Source organism: Eriocheir sinensis, unplaced genomic scaffold, assembly GCF_024679095.1.
Source record: "Eriocheir sinensis breed Jianghai 21 unplaced genomic scaffold, ASM2467909v1 Scaffold1087, whole genome shotgun sequence".
NCBI lineage: Eukaryota > Metazoa > Arthropoda > Malacostraca > Decapoda > Varunidae > Eriocheir > Eriocheir sinensis.
In genome coordinates, this window is record NW_026110393.1 from 421 (window position 1) to 27,328 (window position 26,908).

Here is a 26,908-nt window from a genome sequence, read left to right on the forward strand (position 1 = left end):
AATAACAAGAAGGAGCAGGCTTGTCTCTCTCTCTCACACACACACACACACACACACACACACACACACACACACACACACACGATGAAGGCACAGTAAACACAGCCTGATATATAAAGAAAAACACATGAACAGCAACGCAATCCAAAAGAACATCAGATATCAGAAAAAAGACATCGACAGCAACCACAGCAGCTACGGAACCAGCGACACAGCGACAGAAGCAAGGGAAAGAAAAGTTAAAAGAACATAATAACGGTAACAGCAAGAACAGGAACACGGCGACGAAGCAGTAATAAGAAACCGATAACAATAAGGAGAAAACACCGAACACCACAAATGTAAGACAGACCAATTGCGAGGAGAGGAGAGGAGAGGAGAGGAAAGGAGAGGAGAGGAGAGGAAAGGAGAGGAGAGGAGAGGAAAGGAGAGGAGAGGAGAGGAGAGGAGAGGAAAGGAGAGGAGAGGAGAGGAGAGGAGAGGAGAGGAGAGAAGAGGAGAGGAGAGGAGAGGAGAGGAGAGGAGAGGAGAGGAGAGGAAAGGAGAGGAGAGGAAAGGAGAGGAGAGGAAAGGAGAGGAGAGGAGAGGAAAGGAGAGGAGAGGAGAGGAAAGGAGAGGAGAGGAAAGGAAAGGAGAGGAGAGGAGAGGAGAGGAAAGGAGAGGAGAGGAGAGGAAAGGAGAGGAGAGGAGAGGAAAGGAGAGGAGAGTAGAGTAGAGGAAAGGAGATTAGAGGAGAGAGGAGAGGATAGGAGAGGATAGGAGAGGAGAGGAGAGGAGAGAAGAGAGACGAGATGAGACAAGAAATGAAACAAAAACGATTTAGGAGGAGAGGAGATGAAAGGAGAGAAGAGGAAAGGAGAGAAGATTATAGGAAAGAAGAGAAGAGAGGAGATAAAAAAAAAGAGGAGAACGCTGGAGGCACATCAGAAAACATTGCAAACACACCTCTTAACAAACCAACACACACACACACACACACACACACACACACACACACACACACACGCGCGTACACACACAAAGGTACGTTTCCTCACCTGGTCTTGTCCCTTGAAGTAGATGGTCTCATAGGCGCCCTGGTCCTGGTCGCCGGCGTCGGGGGTGGGGGAGGGGGGACACATGGACCGCCGGGGGGGCTTGGGGGGAGGCAGCGGCTGTGGGGTGTGTGTAAATGTGGGCGTGGGGGGTGGGGGTGAGGGTGATGTGAGGAGGAGGAGGAGGAGGTGTTTTGTGGTTATGGGAAAGTAAGAGGAGGAGGAGAAAAAAGGTTGAGTGCAAAGGAGTGGATAGTGGTGGTGGAGGAGAAGGTGGAGGTGAAGGTGGAGGTGGTGGAGGTGGTGATGGAGGTTAAGGTGGTGGAGGTGGTGGGGGTAAAAGAGGAGAACAGAAACAGAAAAGAGCGTGTGAGATAGATAGATAAACGGATAGATACAGATGAGAGAGAGAGAGAGAGAGAGAGAGAGAGAGAGAGAGAGAGAGAGAGAGAGAGAGAGAGAGAGAGAGAGAGAGAGAGAGAGAGAGAGAGAGAGAGAGAGAACAGGCACGTTTGTGCATTTAACGTATATTAAGGAAGTTAGGGGCAGATGTTAAGGAGGGAGAGAGGAAGGAAGGCAGGGGAGGGAAGGAACGGGGTGGGAAGGAGGAATGAAGGAAAAAAAAGGGTGAACATTGGGAGGCACAGAAGGAATAGAGAATGATGAAAAGGCACAGAGAGATAAAGATGGGGAGAGGGATGAGGGGGTGAGGGAGAAGAAGGAGACAGGAGAAACGCATTATGTTAGGGGAAGGAGGAAGAAAGGAAAAGGAAGAGAATAGGGAGACAGGGAAGAAAAAAAAAGATAGGGGAAGGGAGAAGAGGGGATGAGGGAGAAGGGGTGAGGGAGAAGAACGAGATAGGAGAAACGCATTATGTTGAAGGAAGAAAGGAAGAGGAAGAAAACAGGGAGACAGGGAAGAAAAAAAAAAGATAGGGGAAGGGAGAAGAGGGGATGAGGGAGAAGAAAGAGATAGTGAAGAAGGAAATTTTAGGGTGAAGAAGGTAGAGAAAGGGAATGACATGGAAAAAAAAAAAAAAAAAAAAACGGAGGAAAGGAGGGAGTTATGGAAGGACGTAAAATGGCGAGAGAGGGAGGGAGGAAGGGAGGAAGGAAAGGGAGGGAGGGAGTGACATAGTAGGAAAACGAGAATCAACAGGGAGGGAGTAAATGAGAGGGTTGATGGAATGAATAAGTGTGGGCGAGTATAAGAGGTGGACGAATGAGGATGGAGTGGGAGGTGGGTGTTGAGGGAGATGGAAGGGCGCAGGGGAGAATGATAGCGTGTGGGTGAAGGCAAGGAAGAGGGTGCATGAGCGAGGAAGTGGAGGTGGAGGACGAGGAGGTGGTGGAGAAACAAAAGAGAAGAGACAAATAGAGGGGGATGTGTGAAATATATGGATGTAGGGATAGAGGAGAAAGGAGAGAGAGAGAGAGAGAGAGAGAGAGAGAGAGAGAGAGAGAGAGAGAGAGAGAGAGAGAGAGAGAGAGAGAGAGAGAGAGAGAGAGAGAGAGAGAGAGAGAGAGAGAGAGAGAGAGAGAGAGAGAGAGAGAGAGAGAGAGAGAGAGACAGAAAGGAGGTTGTTTAGGAAGAACGGATTAGAAAAGCAACAAGAGAAAATGTGGAGAAATACGTAAAGAGTAAGAAAAGGAGAAAAGGAAGAGTAAAAGAAGAAAGGAAAAGGAGGAAGGATGGATAAAAAGCAGTATTAATATTTTTCACGTACTCTGAAGAAATGGAATCGTATCACAGTGTCAACAAAACTTAACATCTATGAAAACAAGAAATACTAATAACAAAAATAACAAAACACTAACTTACGACCATCTCCACCTACTGCTACGCTATACGCACACAGAAAGCGACACACACACACGGGGAAACCTACGTACACAAACCAACCTACGTACGTACACACACCACCGTACTGCATTAAACTGTGTACACTCGGAAAATATAAAAACAAAAAACAAACAAATAGACACAAATAAATACACTGATATGAAAGACTTTAAAGAGGGAAACGAAGCATGAAAATAAACACTGACAGGAAGCACAACTCTGATGGCAAAAAAAAACAAAAAAAAAAAAAAAAACTCATTTTTACTATTAACAACAACAAAAAAATGAATCAAAACAAGCATGAGATGATTTTAAAGGCGAATCAACACACAACAGGCATTTAAATCAAACAGGTTCATAACAACAACAGCAACAAAAACAACAACAACGACAACAAACCCGCTAGCTATTTAAGGTTTTGACGCGTTTATGCGAAAATGAAAATCAAATCGAGGCAAACAAACAAACAAAAAATAATCAATTCACACCACTCTGCTCCTCGCCCAGGCATGAAAACGAAACAAACTGAAACACGTGAACACATGAGCCAGCCAATGACGACACACCGGAAGCCACACAAGCCACGCGGGGCAGCGACTGACAAAAATAAATAAATAAATGAATGAATATATGAATAAATAAACCGAACAATACTGTGGACGGTGTGTGTGTGTGTGTGTGTGTGTGTGTGTGTGTGTGTGGCTAATAAAAAATAATAATAAAAACAACATCTAAAGCTGGAATTAGGGTAGAAGTAGTGGTAGCAGTGGTGGTGAAATGTTGGTTGGTAGTGTGGTGGTGTACGTTATAGTGGTGGAGGTTATAGCGGTGGTGGTGGTGGAAATGGAGGTTATAGTGGTGGTGAGAATTCTTTAACTCGTTGTGGTGATGATTTGGAGACGAATGGTGGTCTAATTTGCGAAGGTGGCGGTGGTGGTGGTGGATATGGTGGTGTTGCAATGGCAGGTGTGGTTAGTGAGTGGAACTATGGGTGGTGGTGGTGGTCTGGGTAGTGTAAAAATATAGTGATGGTTTATGTAACAAGTGTGGAAGAGGTGGTTTGAGTGTGTGTGTGTGTGTGTGTGTGTGTGTTTTACGGGTGGAGGTGGTTATAGTGGTGGTGGTTTAAGTGTGGTCGTCGCAGCTATAGGACTATTAAGGATTTGGCTGGACACTGAGCGGTCGCGGTGGTTGCAGCAGTGGTTTAGGGTCGTGCTATGAGGGGTGGTTGTGGCGGTGGTGGAGGTGGTGGTGGTGGTGGTGGAGGTGGCGGCGGCAGCAACATGCACAGCTACTCACTTCTACTACCTTACTGCCGGTGGTGGTGGTGGTGTCCGCGGCCCCTCCCCCGCGGCGCGTGACGGGGGCGCTGCTGGAGGAGGTGCTGCCGGGGCTGGTGGCGGGCTGCGGCAGCTCGTCCGAGGAGGGCCGGAGGTGCCGCGAGTCCCTGGAGGTCCTGAGCGAGGTGGAGGAGCTGCGGCAGGAGCGTGGGGGCGGCGGCACCTCGTACACACCGTCATCCTCGCCGCCCCTGGAACAACCATGGGACACGGGCGGGTCAGTCACCTGTGTGCACTCGACCACCCACCCCCTGCACCTTATCATTACCCATACAGTGCCTCGTAAAGCTTGCATGCCACGCGACACATGCCCTTTGCCTACCCCACCCCCGCCCCGGGCACACAAAGGCAGACCGCCGTGCCCGCCCCGTCCGCCTAAATAATCCGGATTTCCTCGCGTTGATAAGCTGATGTTCAGGTTTATTTCGCCGAATCGAGTCAAAACAAAGAGGTATTTTCATGAGCGCTTAATCTGCCCCCCAAAATTTAGCATTCAATATTTTCGCATAAAAGCAGACCCGATAGGCCGGAACAAAAGAAAGGCTGCGCCGCGGGGATCAACTGATCGGTGCTAGCGCGTGATCCGTCTGCTTTTAATGCCCCGCGCTGATCCCCGCCCCCAACCCTCGACGTCCCCTGTCCCACCCTAACTCTTCCGTCCCCTGTCACACCCTGACCCTCCCCTCCCTGCCCCATACTCACTCCGAGGTCTGGCTACGGTAGGAGATGGAGCCACGGTCGCTGCCGCCGCCCACGGTCTTGGGTGGCGGAGGAACATCGTAGATAGACCAGTCCGAGGTGGCTTCCGAAACCCGGCTGGCCACGGAGGTCCGCCCGTCACGGTCCGACAAGCGACTCTCCCTGTCCGATGTGCGGCTCTCCCGGTCCGAGGTCCTGCTCTCCCGGTCCGAGGCGCGACTCTCCCTGTCGGAGGCGCGGCTCTCCCTGTCCGAAGCCCGGCTGCTGGCCCGGTTCTCCCCCGCCCTGCTGCCCTCGCCGTCTGTCGGGCGGGCGGGAAGGAAAATGTTAGCGGCGGCCAGGCTGGCTTACGACACACACACACACACACACACACACACACACACACACACACACACACATACACACGGGCAAACAATACATAGGCGGCAGGCAGTACCAATCTCTCACATCACTAAAAGTACCACAGAGACGCTATAAGATTGCCTCAATACACGGCTACAAACGTTATGGACCAATAATGGATGACATTCTGAAGCAAAAATAAAAGGACAAGACACACTTCTGCCTTCTATAATAACTTGTGCATGTGACACGTGAGTGCAAACTAAAAGAATAATTATTACACTACAGCAAGGCATTAAGTTACTTCCCTACAGAGGTGTCTACAGAGTCGGGGAATCATGAGTGTGTAATAAAAACCGTGACCCATACAGTCTCCTTCTGCCATTTCAATGAAAACGTCGTCGTGGAGCGCGCTCTCTTGCGTCACTGCTTCAGGTGATGCCAGGCTGGGATCTGAGCCACCGACAACATCCCAGAAGCAGACAGAGGTAGAAGCAGCGCAGCAGCAGCGGTGATGGCGACATGGCACTCAGCAGCAGCAGGAACAGCAGAAGACACCGCCCTTTATAGAATCGCCGCAGGATATTGTGGGTGTAAAGGCGATTGCAGCTGCAGCGTGACAATGCGTCCAGCACTGCAAGGGCTGGGCATGACCGAGGCGTGACGTGGGGCAGCCAGTGTTGGTAACGTGAAGGTGTGGCGAATACCAAGAGCTGGTGTGGTGGCTGCGCGGGTGTGGGTGATTGGGGTGAGGGTGAGCCGTGGCGGGCCGGTGTGGGGTGGTGTGGGTGTGGGGGGGGGAGAGAGGAAGGCGAGGGAGGGGAAGAAGCTGGGGAGACGATGGCCGGGGGTTGGGGAGCAGTACCTTCCACTGACATCTCTGGGTGGACGATGGTGGGGATGAGGACATTCTCGTAGGGCGACCCCAGCTCTGAGGCCGGGGATGGGGCGCGGCGAGGGGAGACCACGAGGAGGGCGGCCACACGGGGGAGCCCAAGAGGGGATCGCCAGGGTCCCCGTCCTCGTCATCCAGTTCAATGAGATGCCTGTGGTCTGAGTGGGCGGCGGCGTGTGGTGTGTGGGGTGAGCGGAGGGTGTGTGGGGAGAGTGTGGGTATGGCGGAGGGTGTTGGGGTGAGGTGGAGTGGTGTGTTATGGTGTGGGTGATGTGGTGTCGTGGGTGTGGGGTGGTGTGGGAGGGTGAGGTAATGGTGTGGGTGTAGGTGTGGAGGGTAAGGTGCAGCATCGAAGAGTATCACAGAGTACGTTAAGGTGTTGTGTGGTGGAAAATGTCGATACAAGATACACAGTGAAAAGTAAGTATGTGTGTGTGTGTGTGTGTGTGTGTGTGTGTGTGTGTGTGTGTGTGTGTGTGTGTGTGAAGGAGCATTATGTACACAAAGAAACAAAGTGAGATTAAAACCAATAGAGCGTGGAGTATTGAGTGTGGTGGTGGTTGGGGGTGGCGGGGGTGGTGGTGGTGGTATCAGTGGAGGCGGGACGGAGCGTATATGGACCGTGTGTAGATAGAATAAGAAGAGGGTGGGAGAGAGAGGAACAAAGAGCAACAATAAGCATATCAACAAGCAATCATTGCATTACCATGCCACAACCTCACGAAATCAAGACTCGGCAAACAGCTAAATAATCATGAACATCAACAGAAGAATAAATAAATCACTGACATATGTAATATCAACCAAGGCAATAGTAATGATAAAACTAATAATAATCAATGTAGCCTACCTTACGAATGCTAAAAAAAAATCAAGCAGAGGTTCAGGTAAATGGAAAAGTCAGAGTAATAAAAAGACTAATTAGAACACAGGTAGACAATAGGCAGGTGATCCCACAAGAGCTGCTGCTGAATACGTCCCTACAATGCTGGCGACAGGCAAAGCACACACACACACACACACACACACACACACACACACACACACACACACACACACACACACACACACTGGCATTTACCTGAATCTAGGATGAAAGGTGATTATTTTTGTTTTATGTACACTACCTGGTTTGTGTGAGCGTATCCAACTGTTATGCAAGTATAAGTGTTGTTGCAATACATTCACTTTTACTCTTACGGAACATTGAACCTATTTTTAAGATTCTTTATTGCACATTATTATTATTATTATTATCATTGCTGCTGTTATTGTTGTTGTTGTAGTGATGATGATGTTGGTGCTTTTCTTCTTCTTCTTCTTCTTGTTATTATTATTATTATTATTATCATTATTATTGTAAGAGGCATCAGCATTGTAATCACAGATGTTCTTGATGTTTTTGTTTGTGTTTTCTCCAATGAGCAAGAACGTTACATATTTTACAGCAATTCACTGAAGCTCTCTTAAAACTGTAAATTTGTGTTCGTTTTAAGTGTTGAGTGGGAGACTTTCAACACACACACACACACACACCTTCACCTACATACCTACTCTCTCTCTCTCTCTCTCATGCATTTCCTTACCCTCATCATCTTTAACTGTTGTCTTATCTTCCTCCTTTCTCCATGCATGTATACCTGTTCACCTTCCTACCTTCCCAACGCCTCTGATGCTGTGGACGGGGAGGGAGAGAGGAGCGGTAATGGGATGAGGTAAGGCAAAGTAGGGTCAGCTAAGGAAGGTATGGTAGTAAGGTAATTTAAGGTAAAGTAAGGTAGGTAGGGAAAGGTAATGTAAGGTAAGGAAGAGAAAGAAAAGGATAAAACACGGTAAAAAGAGCACAAGGAACAGAAGAAAGAACAACTAAGGAAGCACAAGTGTCAGAAAATTAATTTGTGAAAGTGTTAATTCGTAAGGTAAAAACTGAGATAAGGGAGATGCAATTACGACATGCGAGGAGAGAAGAAGAAGGACGATGAGGAAGAGGCAGCGACAATACTGAGAAACAAAGGAGGTAAAAGAGGGAGAGGAAAAGGATGCAAAGATGTAAATATGAGAACGAGAGTAAGAAACTTTACAAAGAGTAAGGACAAAAGATGAAATTAGAAGAATGAACGATGACATAAAAAAGGAAAGACAAGATGAGGAAAGTCAGAGAGGGAAGAGAGAGAAAAAAAAAAAGACTTGCAGGGTAGGTGGAGCAGAAAACGATAAATAAATAAAAATGAAGAAAACACACGAAAGAAGTGAAGAATGAACGGTAACATAAAAAAGGAAAGACAAGATGAGGAAAGTCAGAGAGGGAAGAGAGAGAAAAAAAAAGACTTGCAGGGTAGGTGGAGCAGAAAACGATAAATAAATAAAAATGAAGAAAACGCACGAAGGAAGAAAAATAAAGATGACACAAATTACAATGAAATCGGAGGAGCTGAGACCTAACCAGAGACAAGGGAACGAGTAGAGGACGACGACGAGGGGGAGGAGGAGAAGGGGGAGAACGAGGAGAAGTAGGGTCAGGGGTAACTCGTACATTTGATAAGGTTGGTGATTTCCTGGGTGATGGGGGTGTTGATGAGGGCGATGGTGTCCAGTACGGTGTGGCCTCGGTCGTTCCTCACCTCGGCGTCCGCACCAGCCTCCAGGAGCACCCGTACCACGTCCACCTGCACGCCCACGCACGCCCGCCACCCCCACACACCCCGCCACGTCAGGAGCGGCGGCGGTGGGGTGGGGTGTTGGGAGGGGGGATTGTATGGGGGGAAAGATGGTTTGTTTTGGGTAAGGAGGAGGATGAGGAGGAGGAGGAGGAGGAAGAGGAGTTTTTGGTATATATATATATGGAGAGAGAGAGAGAGAGAGAGAGAGAGAGAGAGAGAGAGAGAGAGAGAGAGAGAGAGAGAGAGAGAGAGAGAGAGAGAGAGAGAGAGAGAGAGAGAGAGAGAGAGAGAGAGAGAGAGAGAGAGAGAGAGAGCAATCATAAAATCAATTCGATATCTGTAAAAGCATCATATAAAAATCACACACACACACACACACACACACACACACACACACACACACACACACACACACACATCTCCATCACGACCTGGCCAATCAATCAAAGGTAATAAATCACAGGTCAAAACAAAGCGTCATGAGCTCCTTCCTTTACGGCAAAAAACAAATCACACACACCACACACACACACACACGCATAATCAGTCCCATCACATATTAAAGCACCCCAAGATGTAGTATATCACAGGGGCAACTAACTAAAACTACTGATGTACTACTACTAAGGCAATGGAGCTGACACACTACCACACAAGGCAGCAGCGATGGGAAGGCAGGAAGAGTAGAGGGAGGGAGGTTGTAAGTCAGGAGAGTTCAGGAGTATAAGGAGTGACAGGGGGAAACCGAAAGTGCATGCGGACTAACCAAGGGAAACAGAACTATATAATATTAGGGAAGTAAGTTAGGTAATAAGGGAAGGATAATAAGAGTACAGAGAGGTAGTTACGATAGGCGGGAGAGGAAGAGAGAGTGCAGACTAACCGAGGGAAACGGAGCCAGTTAATATTTGGGAAGGAAGTTACAGAAAGGTAGTTATGCGCCGAGAAAGAGGAACAGGAGTGGCTGAGGGAAACCAAGAGTGTAGACTAACCAAGGGAAACGGAGCCAGTTAATATTTGGAAAGGAAGTTATAGAAAGGTAGTTACGAATGCCGAGAAAGAGGAACAGGAGTGACTGAGGCAAAGCGAGAGTGCAGACTAACCCAGGAAAATGGAACCTGTTATATAAGGGAAGGAAGTTAATAAAAGAGCACAGGGAGGTAGTTAGGACACCCGAAAAAGAGGACAATAATGTGAAAGAGAAAGAAGAGGATAAAGGAAATCTGAATTACATTCTAAACCATAAAAATGGAGACAGTTATGTTCGTGAAGGAAGTTAAAATACAAATAGGTAATTAAGATATCCGAGGAAGAGGAGGAATGACAGGAAAGCGAAGTGTGGACCTAACCAGGAAAGTATAGCCAATTTTTCCTCGGTGGTGAAGCATGTTATGGTGAGATAGACAGAGGGGCCTGTGCGGGGCGGACTATACACGGGTAGGTACATAGGACGACAGCGATAAGGTAAGAGAGTACGAACGGGTTTAGAGATAGGGGAATAATACGACAGGGTGATAAGTTGTGGAGGAAAGAAATGAAAGGAAGAGGAAAGCAGAGAAAACAGCAGATTAAGACGTAATATTTCAAGAGGAGGACAGACAGCAGTGGATGAGCGAGGCGAGCTATGGGTGAAGAGAGTGTGAGGTGAGGTGATGGAGGGTGCACAGTACTGCCACAGAGGGCGGCCTCGTGGAGGGGCGCTCCTGCCCTGTGCGCACATTGACGTGGTGGCCCTGCCAGCAGCAGCTTACCACTTCCCTGCTCGCCGGCCAGGCAGGGGCAGGAGAGGGACGGCGGGGGGTACTGATACAGAGAATGCCAGAGTAGTGGTAGAGATAGTAGTGGTAATGGTGAAAGTAGTAGTGGTAGTAGTAGTGGTGGTAGTATTATTAAAGGTAGTAGTAGTAGTAGTAGTAGTAGTAGAAGTAGTAGTAATAGTAGTAATAGTAGTAGTAGTAGTAGTAGTAGTAGAACTAGGGGAGTAAATGAGTGAGGGATGAAGGAGGGAGGGGTGGAGGGGTGGCAGGGAGGGGGGAAGGAGCAGTAGGGTGTTGCAGTATTAGCGGCCAGGGTGGGCCTGTACGCAGCATGACAGGGTTACCGGCCTGGTAGTTACACATGTACAACTTCAACACATGTATGAGGGTGTTATTACTGCTACGAGCCATTCTCTGTTGGGCTGCCTACGGCTCCGTGTTAGTGGACGGCACCGGGCCCGCTCACTCACCTGTGGCTGTTCCTGGAGGCGCGGTGCAGGGGCGTGTGGGGAAGACGGCAGCACTGGCGGCGGCCACGGTGTACGGCCGCAGGAGGTCCGGTGGGCCTGCACCAGCACCTCCACCGTGTTGATGCGCCCGTACTGCGCCGCCAGGTCCAGCGCGCCGTCTCCGCCTGCAGGTTGGGCACGGTGGGGGCCCCGCCGCGTGCCAGGAGGAGCTGCGCCGCCTCCGTGTGGCCATATTGCGACACACAGTGCAGGGCTGTCTCGCCACCCTTGTTCTGGAAAGAGAAAAACACACAGGTTAAGTCGACACCTCAGGTATGTCCTACTCCTGCTGTAGAGGAATGAGGCGGCCTGCACCAGCCTCAGGGCCAGTTCCTCGCCCGCCCACCACCCTGAAGGAGCATGGCACCGCGGGCCTGAGAGGCGGCCACGTGTCCCTCGACCATAACTGATTGCCCCACGCCGCTGATGCTGACGTGACTTGTTAGGCGGTCTGCGGGAGGGAGGGAGGGGGGTGAACAGGGCTAGAGGGAGGAGGGCCAGGAGCGGCAGGAGTGAAAAATTAGGGAAAAGTAAAGATCAGGACCAGACGCCCGAGGGGAGGGAACACGGGGAGGACAAATATAGTGCGTCTGGCTGCAAACATTAATAAAACGAGAAGACATTTTGTTCTTTGGGGGGAACAATGCATAACAACGAGAGAGAGAGAGAGAGAGAGAGAGAGAGAGAGAGAGAGAGAGAGAGAGAGAGAGAGAGAGAGAGAGAGAGAGAGAGAGAGAGAGAGAGAGAGAGAGAGAGAGAGAGAGAGAGAGAGAGAGAGAGAGAGGGAGAGAGACGTTCCACATTGTGCACGACATTATATGAAAAGAAAACATATCACACGACATTATATGAAAAGAAAACATATCACACGACATTATATGAAAAGAAAACATATCACACGACATTACATGAAAAGAAAACATATCACACGACATTACATGAAAAGAAAACATATCACACGACATTACAGGAAAAGAAAACATATCACACGACGTTATATGAAAAGAAAACATATCACACGACATTACATGAAAAGAAAACATATCACACCACATTACATGAAAAGAAAACATATCACACGACATTATATGAAAATAAAACATACTACACGACATTATATGAAAAGAAAACATATCACACGACATTACATGAAAAGAAAACATATCACACGACATTACATGAAAAAAAAAACATATCACACGACATTACATGAAAAAAAAAACATATCACACGACATTACATGGCAAGGAAACATATCACACGACATTACATGAAAAGAAAACATATCACACGACATTACATGGCAAGGAAACATATCACACGACATTACATGAAAAGAAAACATATCACACGACATTACATGGAAATGAAACATATCACACGACATTACATGAAAAGAAAACATATCACCCGTTATTATATGGAAATGAAACATATCACACGACATTACATTGAACTGAAACATATCATACGACATTACATGAAAATAAATCATATCATACGACATAACATGAAAAGAAAACATATCACACGACATTACTTGAAAAGAAAACATATCACACGATATTATATGAAAAGAAAACATATCATACGACATTACATGGCAAGGAAACATATCACACGACATTACATGGCAAGGAAACATATCACACGACATTACATGGCAAGGAAACATATCATACGACATTACATGAAAAGAAAACATATCACACGACATTACATGAAAAGAAAACATATCACACGACATTATATGAAAATAAAACATATCACACGACATTACATGGCAAGGAAACATATCACACGACATTACATGAAAGTAAAACATATCACACGACATTACATGGCAAGGAAACATATCACACGACATTATATGAAAATAAAACATATCACACGACATTACATGGCAAGGAAACATATCACACGACATTACATGGCAAGGAAACATATCACACGACATTATATGAAGATAAAACATATCACACGACTTTACATGGCAAGGAAACATATCACACGACATTACATGGCAAGGAAACATATCACACGACATTACATGACAAGGAAACATATCACAACACATAATCTAGAAAGGAAACATATCAGACGCAAATGAAACATATCAAACAGCATCCTTACAACGTAAAATCAACATCCGCGACGGAACGGACATCCCCATTACCGAAATACTGAGGCCACAGCGCTGCGTTATGAAGTGGAGGCGACCCCGTCACTGAGTGGACACGGCCGAAATATCAAGGCCAGCACGCAGGCTATTCACGAGGAAGTGATCGATACAGATCATGTTTACGAGCGTCCCTTCCCACCTTAATGAAATGTTTCGCCGTCCTTGACGCTGGAGTAGCTGGTGTGCAGCTTGGCGCTCGTCATGCGTTGGAGCTTCTGCTTGCGCGGCAGCTTGAAGCCTCGCCGCTGGATGGCGGCGCCGCGGTGGTCACGAGTCAGCGGGGGACTGGGGCGCCGCACCACTCTTTCGTACTGGTACTCCTGCTTGGCCTTGCGACCCGGAGGCATGATCCGCACTGCGGCCGGGCGGTGTTGATGCGGTTCCTTTGCACGTCACGTGGCCAAACTCCATCCTATTCAGGTCTCGAGAACCGCAACAGTATTCCTGCTGCAGCTTCCTGGCCTCCGCCCTCACCACAAACTTCCCAGTGGTGGCTTTCTCCAGCGTCAGTCGTGAACAGTCGAATACTGCTCATGGCCTCATGTGGGTGACCCAAGACACACCTCGTGAAGGCGTTCTTGGTCCTCATCGTAGGTGCATGGTTGAGTTTCTTTCTGTCCTCAACAACCACTGCCGTGCTGGCCCACAGTGTGTGCAGCGGTGAGTCGCTATACACACCCATGCCCAACACACACATCTGGCCGTTAATCAACGTGCACTCGTACTTCTCGACGAGGCACTTTTCTATGCAGCCCGCCACCGCTGAGGCAAGCACCTCGGCCACAGTGACGTTGGCTGCCAAACAGTGACACTGGAAGAGGCGCGTGAGGAGCCAGGCTGGTGTGCACACCTCCGGGAGCGTCATGGCAGTGACTGCGCAGGAAACCATACAGGAGAACCTGCGTCTGCAGCCTTAGCTGCTCCTGGTCTTCAGCGGCCCACGCGGACTGAACTGTGGCTGTGCAAGGCACACCAATTTACCGCCTTCTTTGAGCCGCGCATAATCTCCTCCCACTAGTCTGACAGTTTTTACTGTCTCTTTGTTATTTTCGTACAGCACAAAGCTGCCAGGTGCGGGGGGAGACTCCCCACACATTCCTTGCCGATCGCTGGTAACCACAACGGATCGGACCAGCGAAGGTTTCTGACCATGGCTTCTAATTCTCAGATCGCGCATCTTCCCAGGGTGAGCTGGGCGACAAAGATCTCGCCCTGCTTTCTTAGCAGGTTTGAACCTTCCTGCCTTGGGCAGCACAACGGATTTCTCTACGAGTTTTATCGGTGTGCTGTCACTCTCCTGCCGAGGAGCTTCTCCTCCCGGTACCACGAGGCGATCAGGATGCCGCTCGCCCCTGGCTGGGCAAGGCGACCCCCAGGCTCTTGGTTCCGGTGATTGGGTGGCCATTCCTCTCTGGTATTTACACATAGGGCCTGATTCAACACATCACCTCGGATTCGAGTAGGCCGTTTTGGGGACCTTGGAGTTGACATTGCACCCCCCCCGAGTCTAGAGCTGGTTGACCGCGCGGCCCGTGACAACACACACAGAATGATGGTGATGCCGCACACTGTGGAACGGTTCTCTCTCTCTCTCTCTCTCAATGTGTTACTCACTTTCTCATTGCCACATCCACTCACTAGCTTGTCTTTTCGCTTGCTTGCGTGTGCTGCTCCGACGCTGACACACACACACACACACACACACACACACACACACACACACACACACATATACACACTTCCTCGGATAATTGTGAACAGGAAGGACTCAAGACGCTGCTGCTGCCCCCTATGTCCCTGCCCCCTTCTTCTCATCCTCGTCTTGGTCTTAGAGAGGAAGTTGGAGGAGAAGGGGAAGTGAAGCTCGTCAGTTTGAAAGGAGAAATGGATGATTTAGGGCAGTGAAGGAGTTATGGGTAGATCAGGGTGAGGATGTGGATATGAAAGGGGTAAGGTGTACTTAACGAGGAGAAGGAAGAGGAGGAGGAGGAGGAAGAGGGGAGAGGGAGGAAAGCCCGGTAGGATCAGCTGGAGATAGGAAAGGTTAGGTTATCTTAAAAGGCAGAGGGGAAGGATGACGTGAGGACACTAAGGGAATAGGAAGGATGAGGGGAGAGGGAATGGATGAAGGTACGAAGAAGAGGAAGAGAAACTGCAAAGGAAAGAGGATGAATAGGAGCACAGAGGAAAGGTAAACGTAAGGATGAAAGGAAGAGAAGTAAAATGAAGAGAAGAGGAGGGGGAGAAGGAGGAGGAGGAGGAGGAAGAGGAGGAAGAAGAGGAGGAGGAGGAGGAGGCAAGGTAGCAAGTTTACCTTAATTAAAGAGATGACTTAATGAGCGAGATGAGTTGCCGAGGTGAGACACACTAGCAGGTGAGTGTTAATTAGGAGAGAGAGAGAGAGAGAGAGAGAGAGAGAGAGAGAGAGAGAGAGAGAGAGAGAGAGAGAGAGAGAGAGAGAGAGAGAGAGAGAGAGAGAGAGAGAGAGAGAGAGAGAGAGAGAGAGAGAGAGAGAGAGAGAGAGAGAGAGAGAGAGAGAGAGAGAGAGAGAGAGAGAGAGAGAATTATAGAGAGAGAATAAGAGAGAGAGAAAAAGGAGAATAGAAAGAGAGAAAGGAAGGAGATGGAACAAGAGAGATAACATAAGAACTGCAATGGACGTATTTTTTTTTTTTTTTTTTTTACAGCAAAGGAGACAGTTCAAGGGCACACAAAAAGCAAACATTAATAAAAAAAAAGCCCGCTACTCACTGATCCTAAAAAGAATCCAAAGAGGTGGACGAAAGATAGGTCAGTTTGGGAGGAGAGGTGTCCTGATACCCTCCTCTTGAAAGAGTTTAAGTCGTAGGCAGGAGGAAATACAGATGAAGGAAGATTGTTCCAGAGTTTACCAGCGTGAGGGATGAAAGAGTGAAGATGCTGGTTAACTCTTGCATAAGGGGTTTGGACAGTATAGGGATGAGCATGAGTAGAAAGTCGAGTGCAGCGGGGCCGCGGGAGGGGGGGAGGCATGCAGTTAGCAAGTTCAGAAGAGCAGTCAGCGTGGAAATATCGATAGAAGATAGAAAGAGAGGCAACATTGCGGCGGAATTTAAGAGGTAGAAGACTATCAGTATGAGGAGGAGAGCTGATGAGACGAAGAGCCTTAGCCTCCACTCTGTCCAGAAGAGCTGTGTGAGTGGAGCCCCCCCACACATGAGATGCATACTCCATACGAGGGCGGACAAGGCCCCTGTATATGGACAGCAACTGTGCAGGGGAGAAGAACTGGCGGAGACGGTATAAAACGCCCAGCCTCGAGGAAGCTGATTTAGTAAGAGATGAGATATGAAGTTTCCAGTTGAGATTTTGAGTTAAGGATAGACCGAGAATGTTTAGTGTTGAGGAAGGTGATAGCTGGGTGTTGTCAAAGAATCGGGGATAGTTGTTTGGAAGATTGTGTCGAGTGGATAGGTGGAGAAACTGTGCTGTTGAGGCGTTGAAGGACACCAGGTTCTTCTTGCCCCAATCGGAAATAATAGTAAGGTCTGAGGCTGCGTTCTGCAGCCTCCAGCCTTGAGTCGTTAAGTTCTTGAAGGTGGGTCTTCTATTAAAAGAAGTTGAATAATGCAGAGTGGAATCATCGGCGTAGGAATGGATAGGACAGTTCGTTTTGAAAGAAGATCATCAATGAACAACAGAAAAGAGTGGGAGATAGGACAGAACCCTGTGGGACACCACTGTTAATAGATTTAGAGAAGAACAGTGACCGTCTACCACGGCAGAAATAGAACGGTCAGAAAGGAAACTGGAGATAAAGGTACAGAGAGAAGGATAGAAACCGTAGGAGGTAGTTTTGAAAGAAGATTTGTGCCAGACCCTATCAAAAGCTTTTGATATGTCCAGCGCAGTAGCAAAAGTTTCACCGAAACGGCTAAGAGAGGATGACCAAGAGTCAGTTAAGAAGGTTAGGAGATCACCAGTAGAACGCCCTTGCGGAACCCATACTGGCGATCAGAAAGAAGGTCAGAAGTGGAAAGGTGCTTTTGAATCTTCCGGTTAAGGATTGATTCAAAAGCTTTAGATAGACAAGAAAGTAAAGCAATAGGACGGTAGTTTGAGGGATTGGAGCGGTCACCCTTCTTAGGTACAGGCTGTATGAAGGCATACTTCCAGCAAGAAGGAAAGGTAGATGTTGACAGGCAGAGGCGAAAGAGTTTGACCAGGCAGGGTGACAGCACGGAGGCACAGTTTTTAAGGACAATAGGAGGCACTCCATCAGGTCCATAAGCCTTCTGAGCATTGAGGCCAGAGAGGGCATAGAAAACATCATTTTGAAGAATCTTTATAACAGGCATAAAGGAGTCAGAGGGGGGATGAGTAGGAGGAATATGCCCAGAATCGTCCAGAGTGGAGTTTTTAGAAAAAGAAAGAGTATAAAAAGAAGAGTGAAGAAGAGTGGAAGAAAAAGAGTAGAAAAGTAATAACGATAATGATAATAAAAAGGTAATACTTTGGACAGTATTGGATGGGCTAGAGTGGACAGTCGAGTGCAGCGGGGCCGCGGGAGGGGGGGAAGCAGGCAGTTAGCAAGTTCAGAAGAGCAGTCAGCGCGAAAATATCGATAGAAGATAGAAAGAGAGCAACGTGGCGGCAGAATTTAAGAGGCAGCAGACTATCAGTTTGAGCCCCCACAGCTCTAAATCCGGCTGTGTGTGTGTGTGTGTGTGTGTGTTAATTCCTTATGGATTTTTCTGAGCATACACACACACACACACACACACACACACACACACACACACACACACACACACACACACACACACACAGGGCCGGGTTTAGAGTTATGGGGGCCCTGGGCACAGCATGTTGTGGGGGCCCAATTTTCAGTCTGTTAAATGGATTGGGGGGTGGGCAGTGAGCGAATATTTAAGCGATTTGGTTCAGTTGAGAGGGCTAGGGGGCGTTGTATTGGAATATTGTGAAATAACATAATAATACGTTGTATTTATATAATTCATAGCGCACACAGAGCCAGTAGAATAAATTAATTAACCCTGAAAACTAGAGGCTACTGTCAAGTGATCATGTCACCCTACCCCACCCAGTACAAATGACTAAGATCGAGCAAAACACATCAGTTTTGTGTTTCGTTTGTGAGGATTTCACAGGCGAGAAGTGGATTGGATGCTCTTTGTGTCCTGAATGGTGTCATGTGGAGTGTGCTCATTTGTCTGGAATTAAGCAATATACATAAACTTAACTGCATTTGCACCCCATGCCTCCATAACGCATCTCTGGCTACCAGCATTGTGGTAAAAATGGATGAATTCAACCAAGAATTATCTAAAGATATATCTAGTGTTAGGGATCGATGAGGTTGAAGCAAGGGCTGAGAAGGTGCAGGAGGAGCTGGGATCAGTTGCTGACGCGGTTCGTGCAGACAAGGCAAATCTTAGTTGGGCTGAGGTGGCGAAGAGAGACAGGGAAGTCAGGAAGAATCTCTTGTTGTGGAAGCTTCTAACCAGGAAAAGAAGGCAACAGATACGAAGGATGAAGTCTCCCAGTCATTGAATGGCATTCACATAACTGATTCAAGATTCACAAATGGAGGTAATATTGTCATGAACTCTGACAATGAGAACACAAGGGATGAGGCTGCTCAATAATTGGTGTCTTACTACCAAGAGTGTTGGAAAATAGAAAACACAGATATTGATATGCAATGTTGAAAATGAGGAGTCAAAGGAAAAAATAAAGGAGGCCATCTTAGACCGCAATGAGTTCTTACACACAATAGATTGTGTTGAGAATAATATTGAGCTCATTTTATTAAGCCTGCAGCTGGCGGCACAATGCACTACATTCTAAGGTGTGATCCAACTGTGAGAGAGCTGACTCACAAGAGTCATGACAAGTTGAAATTAGAATGGAGAATATAAACAGGGAGAGACAGATTCCGTGCAATTAGATGCTATCATTGTCAGAGATGCGACGATTTTGAGGTCAACTGTACTGTTAAGAGCAATGGAAACGCCCGAAAATGTTTCAAATGCACTGACGATCACAAATCGAAGGATTGCGTTGAAGGATTGTGTGAGGTACAAGAAGCCTGAAATCAACCACTCAGTGAATGACCAGTGTTGTGTAGTACTTCAAACCGAAATTGAAAAAATTCGTAACATTACCGATCATGGCTATTAATTAGTGTTTGTACTCAGAGACAAATTATGTGTTAAATGTTCAGTGTGTTGGAAATAGTTTAGTGTGAACCCAAACACGGCCAAGTGACTTTGATGATGCCAAGTTTTATCAAAAGGACATCAGTAGGCTATTCATGAAAGCAATCACGACTCACTCACTCACTACGACGATGTGAATAAGTGCATCGGGGATTATTATCGAGGCTAACATCATAATTGTTGACGGCCCTCGCAGAGCACTGCACCAGCAGCGGAGCGGGGCCTGAAACCTCATCAACGGTAAACGGTAAACGGAGAAGAGAGAAGAGTGCTTGAAATAATAAGAAAAAGATAAAAAAAACATCGAATAAGTCAAAATGAGAAAATAAAGAAAGAAAGAAAGGATGAAAGAAAGAGTCTAAGGAAAAGAAGGAGGAAAAATACAAATTAAGAAAGGGAGGGAAGAAGGAAGGAAGGAAGGAAGGAGAATAAGATAGTTAATGGGATAAATAATTTAAGGAAGGATATTTAGAAAGGAGGACATGGGAATATGAATAACGTTCCAAGGAATGATGCAGAAAGAGAGGGAGAACAAAATATAGGTCACGACTATTTCATGAGCTAGTCTATAAGAGAGAACTAAAACGATGAATAACTGTGAGGTAAAGACAGCAAGGCGAGGAAAACAGGGATTTGTGTATCATGAGGTAGAGAGAGAAATGAGGAACAGCTGAGAGGATTAAAAGCTTATAAGAAGAGGAGGTGGTGGTGGAGGAGGACGATGAGGGGGAGGAGAAAAAATATTTACAAAAAATATGGGGAAGAGAAGGAAAAGGAAGGGAAGGGAAGGGAAGGAAGGGAGAGGAAGGGAAAGGAGTGAAGGAGGGAAAAGGAAGGAAAGGAAGGGAAGGAAGAAGAAGGGAAGGAAGAAGGGAAGGAAGAAGAAAATAAAAAATATATATGTAAAATAAAGATGATAGGGAGAAGAAGGAAGAGAAAGGAGGAAGGGAAAGATAATAAGAGGAGGGAGAGAGAAGGAAAAGGAAGGGAGATAAGTATGAAAGGAGGATATATATATATATATATATATATATATATATATATATATATATATATATATATATATATATATATATATATATATATATATATATATATATATATATATATATATATATATATATATATATATATATATATATATATATATATATATATATATATATATATATATATATATATATATATATATATATATATATATTGAGGAACAGATGAAAGCACCTCGATATTGAGGAGCAGATAAAAGTACCTCGATATTGAGGAACAGATGAAAGCACCTCGATATTGAGCAGCAGACGAAAGCACCTCGATATTGAGGAGCAGATAATAGGACCTCGATATTGAGGAACAGATGAAAGCACATTGATATTGAGGAGCAGATGAAAGCCCCTCGATATTGAGGAGCAGATGAAAGCACCTCGATATTGTGCAGCGGATTAAAGCACCTTGATATTGAGAAGCAGATGATAGAACCTTGATATTGAAGAGCAGGTGAAAGCACATCGATATTGGGGAGCGGGTGAAAGCACCTTGATATTGTGGAGCAAGTGAAAGCACCTCGATATTGGGGAGCGGGTGAAAGCACCTTGATATTGAGGAGCAAATGATAGCACCTCGATATTGAGGAGCAGTTGAAAGCACATCGATACTAAGGAGCAGGTGAAAGCACATCGATATCAAGGAGCAGGTGAAAGCACCTCGATATTGAGGAGCAGATGAAAGCACCTTGATATTGAGGAGTATATGAAAGAACCTCGATATTGAGGAGCATATGAAAGCACCTTGATATTGATTAGCAAATGAAAGCACCTTGATATAGAGAAGCAGATGAAAATACCTTGATATTGATGAGCAGATGAAAGCACCTTGATATTGAGGAGCAGGTGAAAGCACATCGGTATTTTTTTTTTTTTACAAAAAAAGAGGCAGCTCAATGGAACACACAAAAAATAACAATAATAAAAAAAAATCCGCTAATCGCTGCTCCCATTAAAGAATCAGAAGAGGTGGCCAAAATCAAGGTCAAACTCGGGAGGAGAGGTGTCCTAAAAACACTCCTCTTGAAAGAGTTCAAGTCGTAGGCAGGAGGAAATACAGATGAAGGAAGATTGTTCCAGAGTTTACCAGCGTGAGGGATCAAAGAGTGAAGATGCTGGTTAACTCTTCCATAAGGGGTTTGGACAGTATAGGGATGAGCATGAGTAGAAAGATGTGTGCAGCGGGGCCGCAGGAATGGGGGAGGCATGCAGTTAGCAAGTTCAAAGGAGCAGTCAGCGTGGAAATATCGATAGAAGACAGAAAGAGAGGCAACAGCGGATGAAAACACCTTGATATTGAGAAGCAGATGAAAGCACCTTGATATTGAGAAGCAGATGAAAGCACCTTGATATTGAAAAGCAGATGAAAGCACCTTGATATTGAGGAGCAGGTGAAAGCACATCGATATTGGGGAGCCGGTGAAAGCACCTTGATATTGAGGAGCAGCCGAAAGCACATCGATATTGAGAAGATTAAAGCACATCGATATTGAGAAGCAGATGAAAGCACCTTGATATTGAGGAGCTGGCGAAAGCACATCGATATTGAGAAGATTAAAGCACATCGATATTGAGAAGCAGATGAAAGCACCTTGATATTGAAGGGCAGAAGAAAGCACATTGATATTGAGAAGCAGTTGTAAACAGCTCCATATTGAGGAGCAGATGATAGTACCTCGATATTGAGGAGCAGATGATAGCACCTCGATATTGAGGAGCAGGTGAGAGCACCTTGATATTGAAGAGCAGGTGAAAGAATATCGATATTGGGCAGCAGATGATAGCACCTCGATATTGAGGAGAAGATGAAAACGATTCGATATTGAGAAGATTAAAGCACCTCGATATTAAAGAGCAGATGAAAGCAACTCGATATTGAGGAGCAGATGAAAGCACCTCGATATTGAGGAGCAGGTGAAAGCACCTCGATATTGAGGAGAAGATGAAAGCACCTCGATATTGAAGAGCAGGTGAAAGCACCTCGATATTGAGGAGCAGATGAAAGCACATTAATATTGAGGAGCAGATGAAAGCACTTCGAAATTGAGGAGCAGGTGAAAGCACATCGATATTGAGGAGCAGATGAAAACACCTTGATATTGAGGAGCAGATGAAAGCACCTCGATATTGAGGAGCAAATGAAAGCACCTCGATATTGAGGAGCAGATGAAAGCATCTCGATATTGAGGAGAAGATGAACGCAGCTCGATATTGAGGAGCAGATAAAAGTACCTCGATATTGAGGAACAGATGAAAGCACCTCGATATTGAGGAGCAGATAAAAGTACCTCGATATTGAGGAACAGATGAATTCACCTCGATATTGAGCAGCAGACGAATGTACCTCGATATTGAGGAGCAGATAATAGGACCTCGATATTGAGGATCTGATGAAAGCACATTGATATTGAGGAACAGATGAAAGCAATTCGATATTGAGGAGCAGATGAAAGCACCTTGATATTGAGGAGCAAATGAAAGCACCATGATATTTAGGATCAGATGAAAGCAGCTCTATATTGAGGAGCAGGTGAAAGCACATGGATATTGAGGAGCAGATGAAAGCACCTTGATATTGAGGAGCAGAAGAAAGCACCATGATATTTAGGAGCAGATGAAAGCAGCTCTATATTGAGGAGCAGGTGAAAGCACATGGATATTGAGAAGCAGATGAAAGCGCTACGATATTAAGGAGCAAATGAAAGCACCTTGATATAGAGGAGCAGATGAAAGCGCCACGATATTAAGGAGCAAATGAAAGCACCTCGATATTGCGCAGCAGACGAAAGCACCTCGATATTGAGGAGCAGATGATTCCACATCGATATTGATGAGCAGATGAAAGCACCTCGATATTGAGGAGAAGATGATACCACCTCGATTTTGAGGAGCAGATGAAAGCACCTCGATATTAAAGAGCAGATGAAAGCACCTCGATATTGAGGAGCAGATGGTACCACCTCGATATTGAGGAGCAGATGAAAGCATCTCGATATTGTGGATGAGATGAAAAAAACTCGATATTGAGGAGCAGATGAAAGCACTTCGATAATGAGGAGCAGATTAAAGCACATTCATATTGAGTAGCAGAAGAAAGCACTCTGATATTGAGGAGCATATGAAAGCCCTTTCATATTGAGGAGCAAATGAAAACACCTTGATATTAAGGAGCAGAAGAAAGCACCTTGATATTGATGAGTAGATGTAAACAGCTCCATATTGAGGAGCAGATGAAAGCACCTCGATATTGAGGAGCAGATGAAAGCACCTCGATATTGAGGAACAGATGAAAGCACCTCGATATTGAGGAGCAGATGAAAGCACCTCGATATGGAGGAGCAGATGAAAGCACTTTGATATTGAGTAGCAGAAGAAAGCACATTGATATTGAAGAGAAAGTGAAAGCACCTTGATAATGAGGAGCAGATGAAAGCACATCGATATTGAGGAGCAGATGAGAGCACATCGATAATGAGGAGCAGATGAAAGCACCTCGATATTGAGGAGCAGAAGGAAGCACCTTGATATTGAGGAGTAAATGTAAACTGCTCCATATTGAGGAGCGGATGAAAGCACCTCGATATTGATGATCAGATGATAGCATCTCGATATTGAAAAGCAGATGGGAGCACCTTGATATTGAGGAGCAGATGAAAGCACATCGATATTGGGGAGCAGATGATAGCACCTCGATAATGATGAGCAGATGAAAGCACATCGATATTGAGGAGAAGATAAAAGCACCTCGATATTGAGGAGCAGATGAAAGCACCTTGATATTGAGGGGCAGATGAAAGCACCTCGATATTGAGGAGCAGATGAAAGCACCTCGATATTGAGGAGCAGATGAAAGCACCTCGATATTGAGGAGCAGAAAAAAAAGCACATCGATTTTGAGGAGCAGATGAAAGCACCTTGATATTGAGGAGCAGATGAAAGCAATTCGATATTGAGGAGCAGATGAAAGCACCTTGATATTGTGAAGCAAATGGAAGCACCTTGATATTAAGGAGCAGATAAACGCAGCTCGATAATGAGGAGCAGATGAAAGCACCTTGATATTGAGGAGCAGATTAAAGCAGCTCGATATTGAATAGCAGGTGAAAGCACATCGATATTGAGGAGCAGATGAAAGCACCTTCTTATTGAGGAGCAGATAAAAGCAACTCTACATTGAGGAGCAGATGAAAGCACCTTGATATTGAGGAGCAGATGAACGCACCTTGATATTGAGGAGCAGATGAAAGCACCTCGATACTGAGGAGGAGATGAAAGCACCTCGATATTGAGGAACAGATGAAAGCACCTCGATATTGAGCAGCAGACGAAAGCACCTCGATATTGAGGAGCAAATAATAGCACCTCGATATTGAGGAGCAGATGAAAGCACCTCGATATTGAGGAGCAGATGAAAGCACCTCGATATTGAGGAGCAGATGAAAGCACCTCAATATTGAGGAGCAGATGAAAGCACCTCAATATTGAGGAGCAGATGAAAGCACCTCAATATTGAGGAGCAGATGAAAGCACCTCGATATTGATGAGCAGATGAAAGCACCTCAATATTGAGGAGCAGACGAAAGCACCTCGATATTGAGGAGCAGATGAAAGCACCTTGATATTGAGGAGCAGATGAAAGCACCTCTATATTGAGGAGCAGACGAAAGAACCTCGATATTGAGGAGCAGATGAAAGCACCTCGATATGAGGAGCAGATGATATCACCTCAATATTGAGGAGCAGATGAAAGCACCTCTATATTGAGGAGCAGACGAAAGCACCTCGATATTGAGGAGCAGATGAAAGCACCTCGATATTGAGGAGCAGATGAAAACACCTCGATATTGAGGAGAAGATGGTACCACCTCGATATTGAGGAGCAGATGATACCACCTCAATATTGAGGAGCAGATGAAAGCACCTCGATATTGAGGAGCAGATGGTACCACCTCGATATTGAGGAGCAGATGAAAGCACCTTGATATTGAGGAGCAGAAGAAAGCACTTTGATATTGAGGAGCAGATGATACCACCTCAATATTGAGGAGCAGATGAAAGCACCTCGATATTGAGGAGCAGATGGTACCACCTCGATATTGAGGAGCAGATGAAAGCACCTCGATATTGTGGATCAGATGAAAACACCTCGATTTTGAGGAGCAGATGAAAGCACCTCGATATTGTGGATCAGATGAAAACACCTCGATAATGAGGAGCAGATGAAAGCACATCCATATTGAGGAGCAGATGAAAGCACCTTGATATTGAGTAGCAGAAGAAAGCACTTTGATATCGAGGGGCAGATGAAAACACCTCGATATTGAAGTGCAGATGAAAGCACCTTGATATTAAGGAGCAGAAGAAACCACCTTGATATTGATGAGTAGATGTAAACAGCTCCATATAGAGGAGCAGATGAAAGCACCTCGATAATGATGAGCAAATGAAAGCACCTCGATATTGAACAGAAGATGAAAGCACCTCGGTATTAAGGAGCAGGTGAGAGCACATCGATATTGGGGAGCAGATGAAAGCATATCGATATTAAGGAGCAAGTGAAAGCACCTCGATATTAGGGAGCAGGTGAAAGCACCTCGATATTAAGGAGCAAGTGAAAGCACCTCGATATTGAGGAGCAGGTGAAAGCACCTCGATATTAAGGAGCAAGTGAAAGCACCTCGATATTGAGGAGCAGGTGAAAGCACCTCGATATTAAGGAGCAGGTGAAAGCACCTCGATATTAAGGAGCAGGTGAAAGCAGCTCGATATTGGGGAGCAGGTGAAAGCACCTCGATATTAAGGAGCAGGTGAAAGCACCTCGGTATTAAGGAGCAGGTGAAAGCACGTCGATATTGAGGAGCAGGTGAAAGCACCTCGGTATTGAGGAGCAGATGAAAGCACCTTGATATTGTGGAGCATATGAAAGCACATCGATAATGAGGAGCAGATGAAAGCACCTTGATATTGTGGAGCAGATGAAAGCACATCGATATTGAGGAGCAGATGAAAGCACCTTGATATTGTGGAGCAGATGAAAGCACCTCGATATTGAGGAGCAGATGAAAGCACCTCGATATTGAGGAGCAGGTGAAAGCACCTCGATATTGAGGAGCAGATGAAAGCACCTTGATATTGTGGAGCAGGTGAAAGCACATCGATATTGAGGAGCAGATGAAAGCACCTTGATATTGAGCAGCAGATGAAAGCACCTTGATATTGAGCAGCAGATGAAAGCACCTTGATATTGAGCAGCAGATGAAAGCACCTTGATATTGAGCAGCAGATGAAAGCACCTCGATATTGAGCAGCAGATGAAAGCACCTTGATATTGAGCAACAGATGAAAGCACCTCGATATTGAGGAACAGATGAAAGCACCTCGAT

The 26,908-nt window shown here is 46.1% G+C and overlaps 1 protein-coding gene across 1 annotated transcript; it reads right to left on the reverse strand.

Annotated features, from left to right (window-relative positions):
- Positions 1-783: 783 nt before the first annotated feature.
- On the reverse strand, positions 784-6,209 carry LOC126989176 (uncharacterized protein DDB_G0284459-like). Its single transcript, XM_050847727.1, has 4 exons — positions 6,127-6,209; positions 4,920-5,217; positions 4,177-4,408; positions 784-1,154 (listed from the first exon to the last, which is right to left on the reverse strand). Exons 1-4 carry the CDS (start codon positions 6,137-6,139, stop codon positions 924-926), a joined length of 774 nt encoding a protein of 257 aa, XP_050703684.1. The 5' UTR covers positions 6,140-6,209; the 3' UTR covers positions 784-923.
- Positions 6,210-26,908: the final 20,699 nt, after the last annotated feature.

Coding starts and splice junctions, on each gene's coding strand:
- LOC126989176 (XM_050847727.1), bottom strand. Junction 4,409..4,919: donor TACCGTAGCCAGACCTCGGA/GTGAGTATGGGG, acceptor TGGTTGTTCCAG/GGGCGGCGAGGATGACGGTG. Junction 1,155..4,176: donor CCGGCAGTAAGGTAGTAGAA/GTGAGTAGCTGT, acceptor CACACCCCACAG/CCGCTGCCTCCCCCCAAGCC.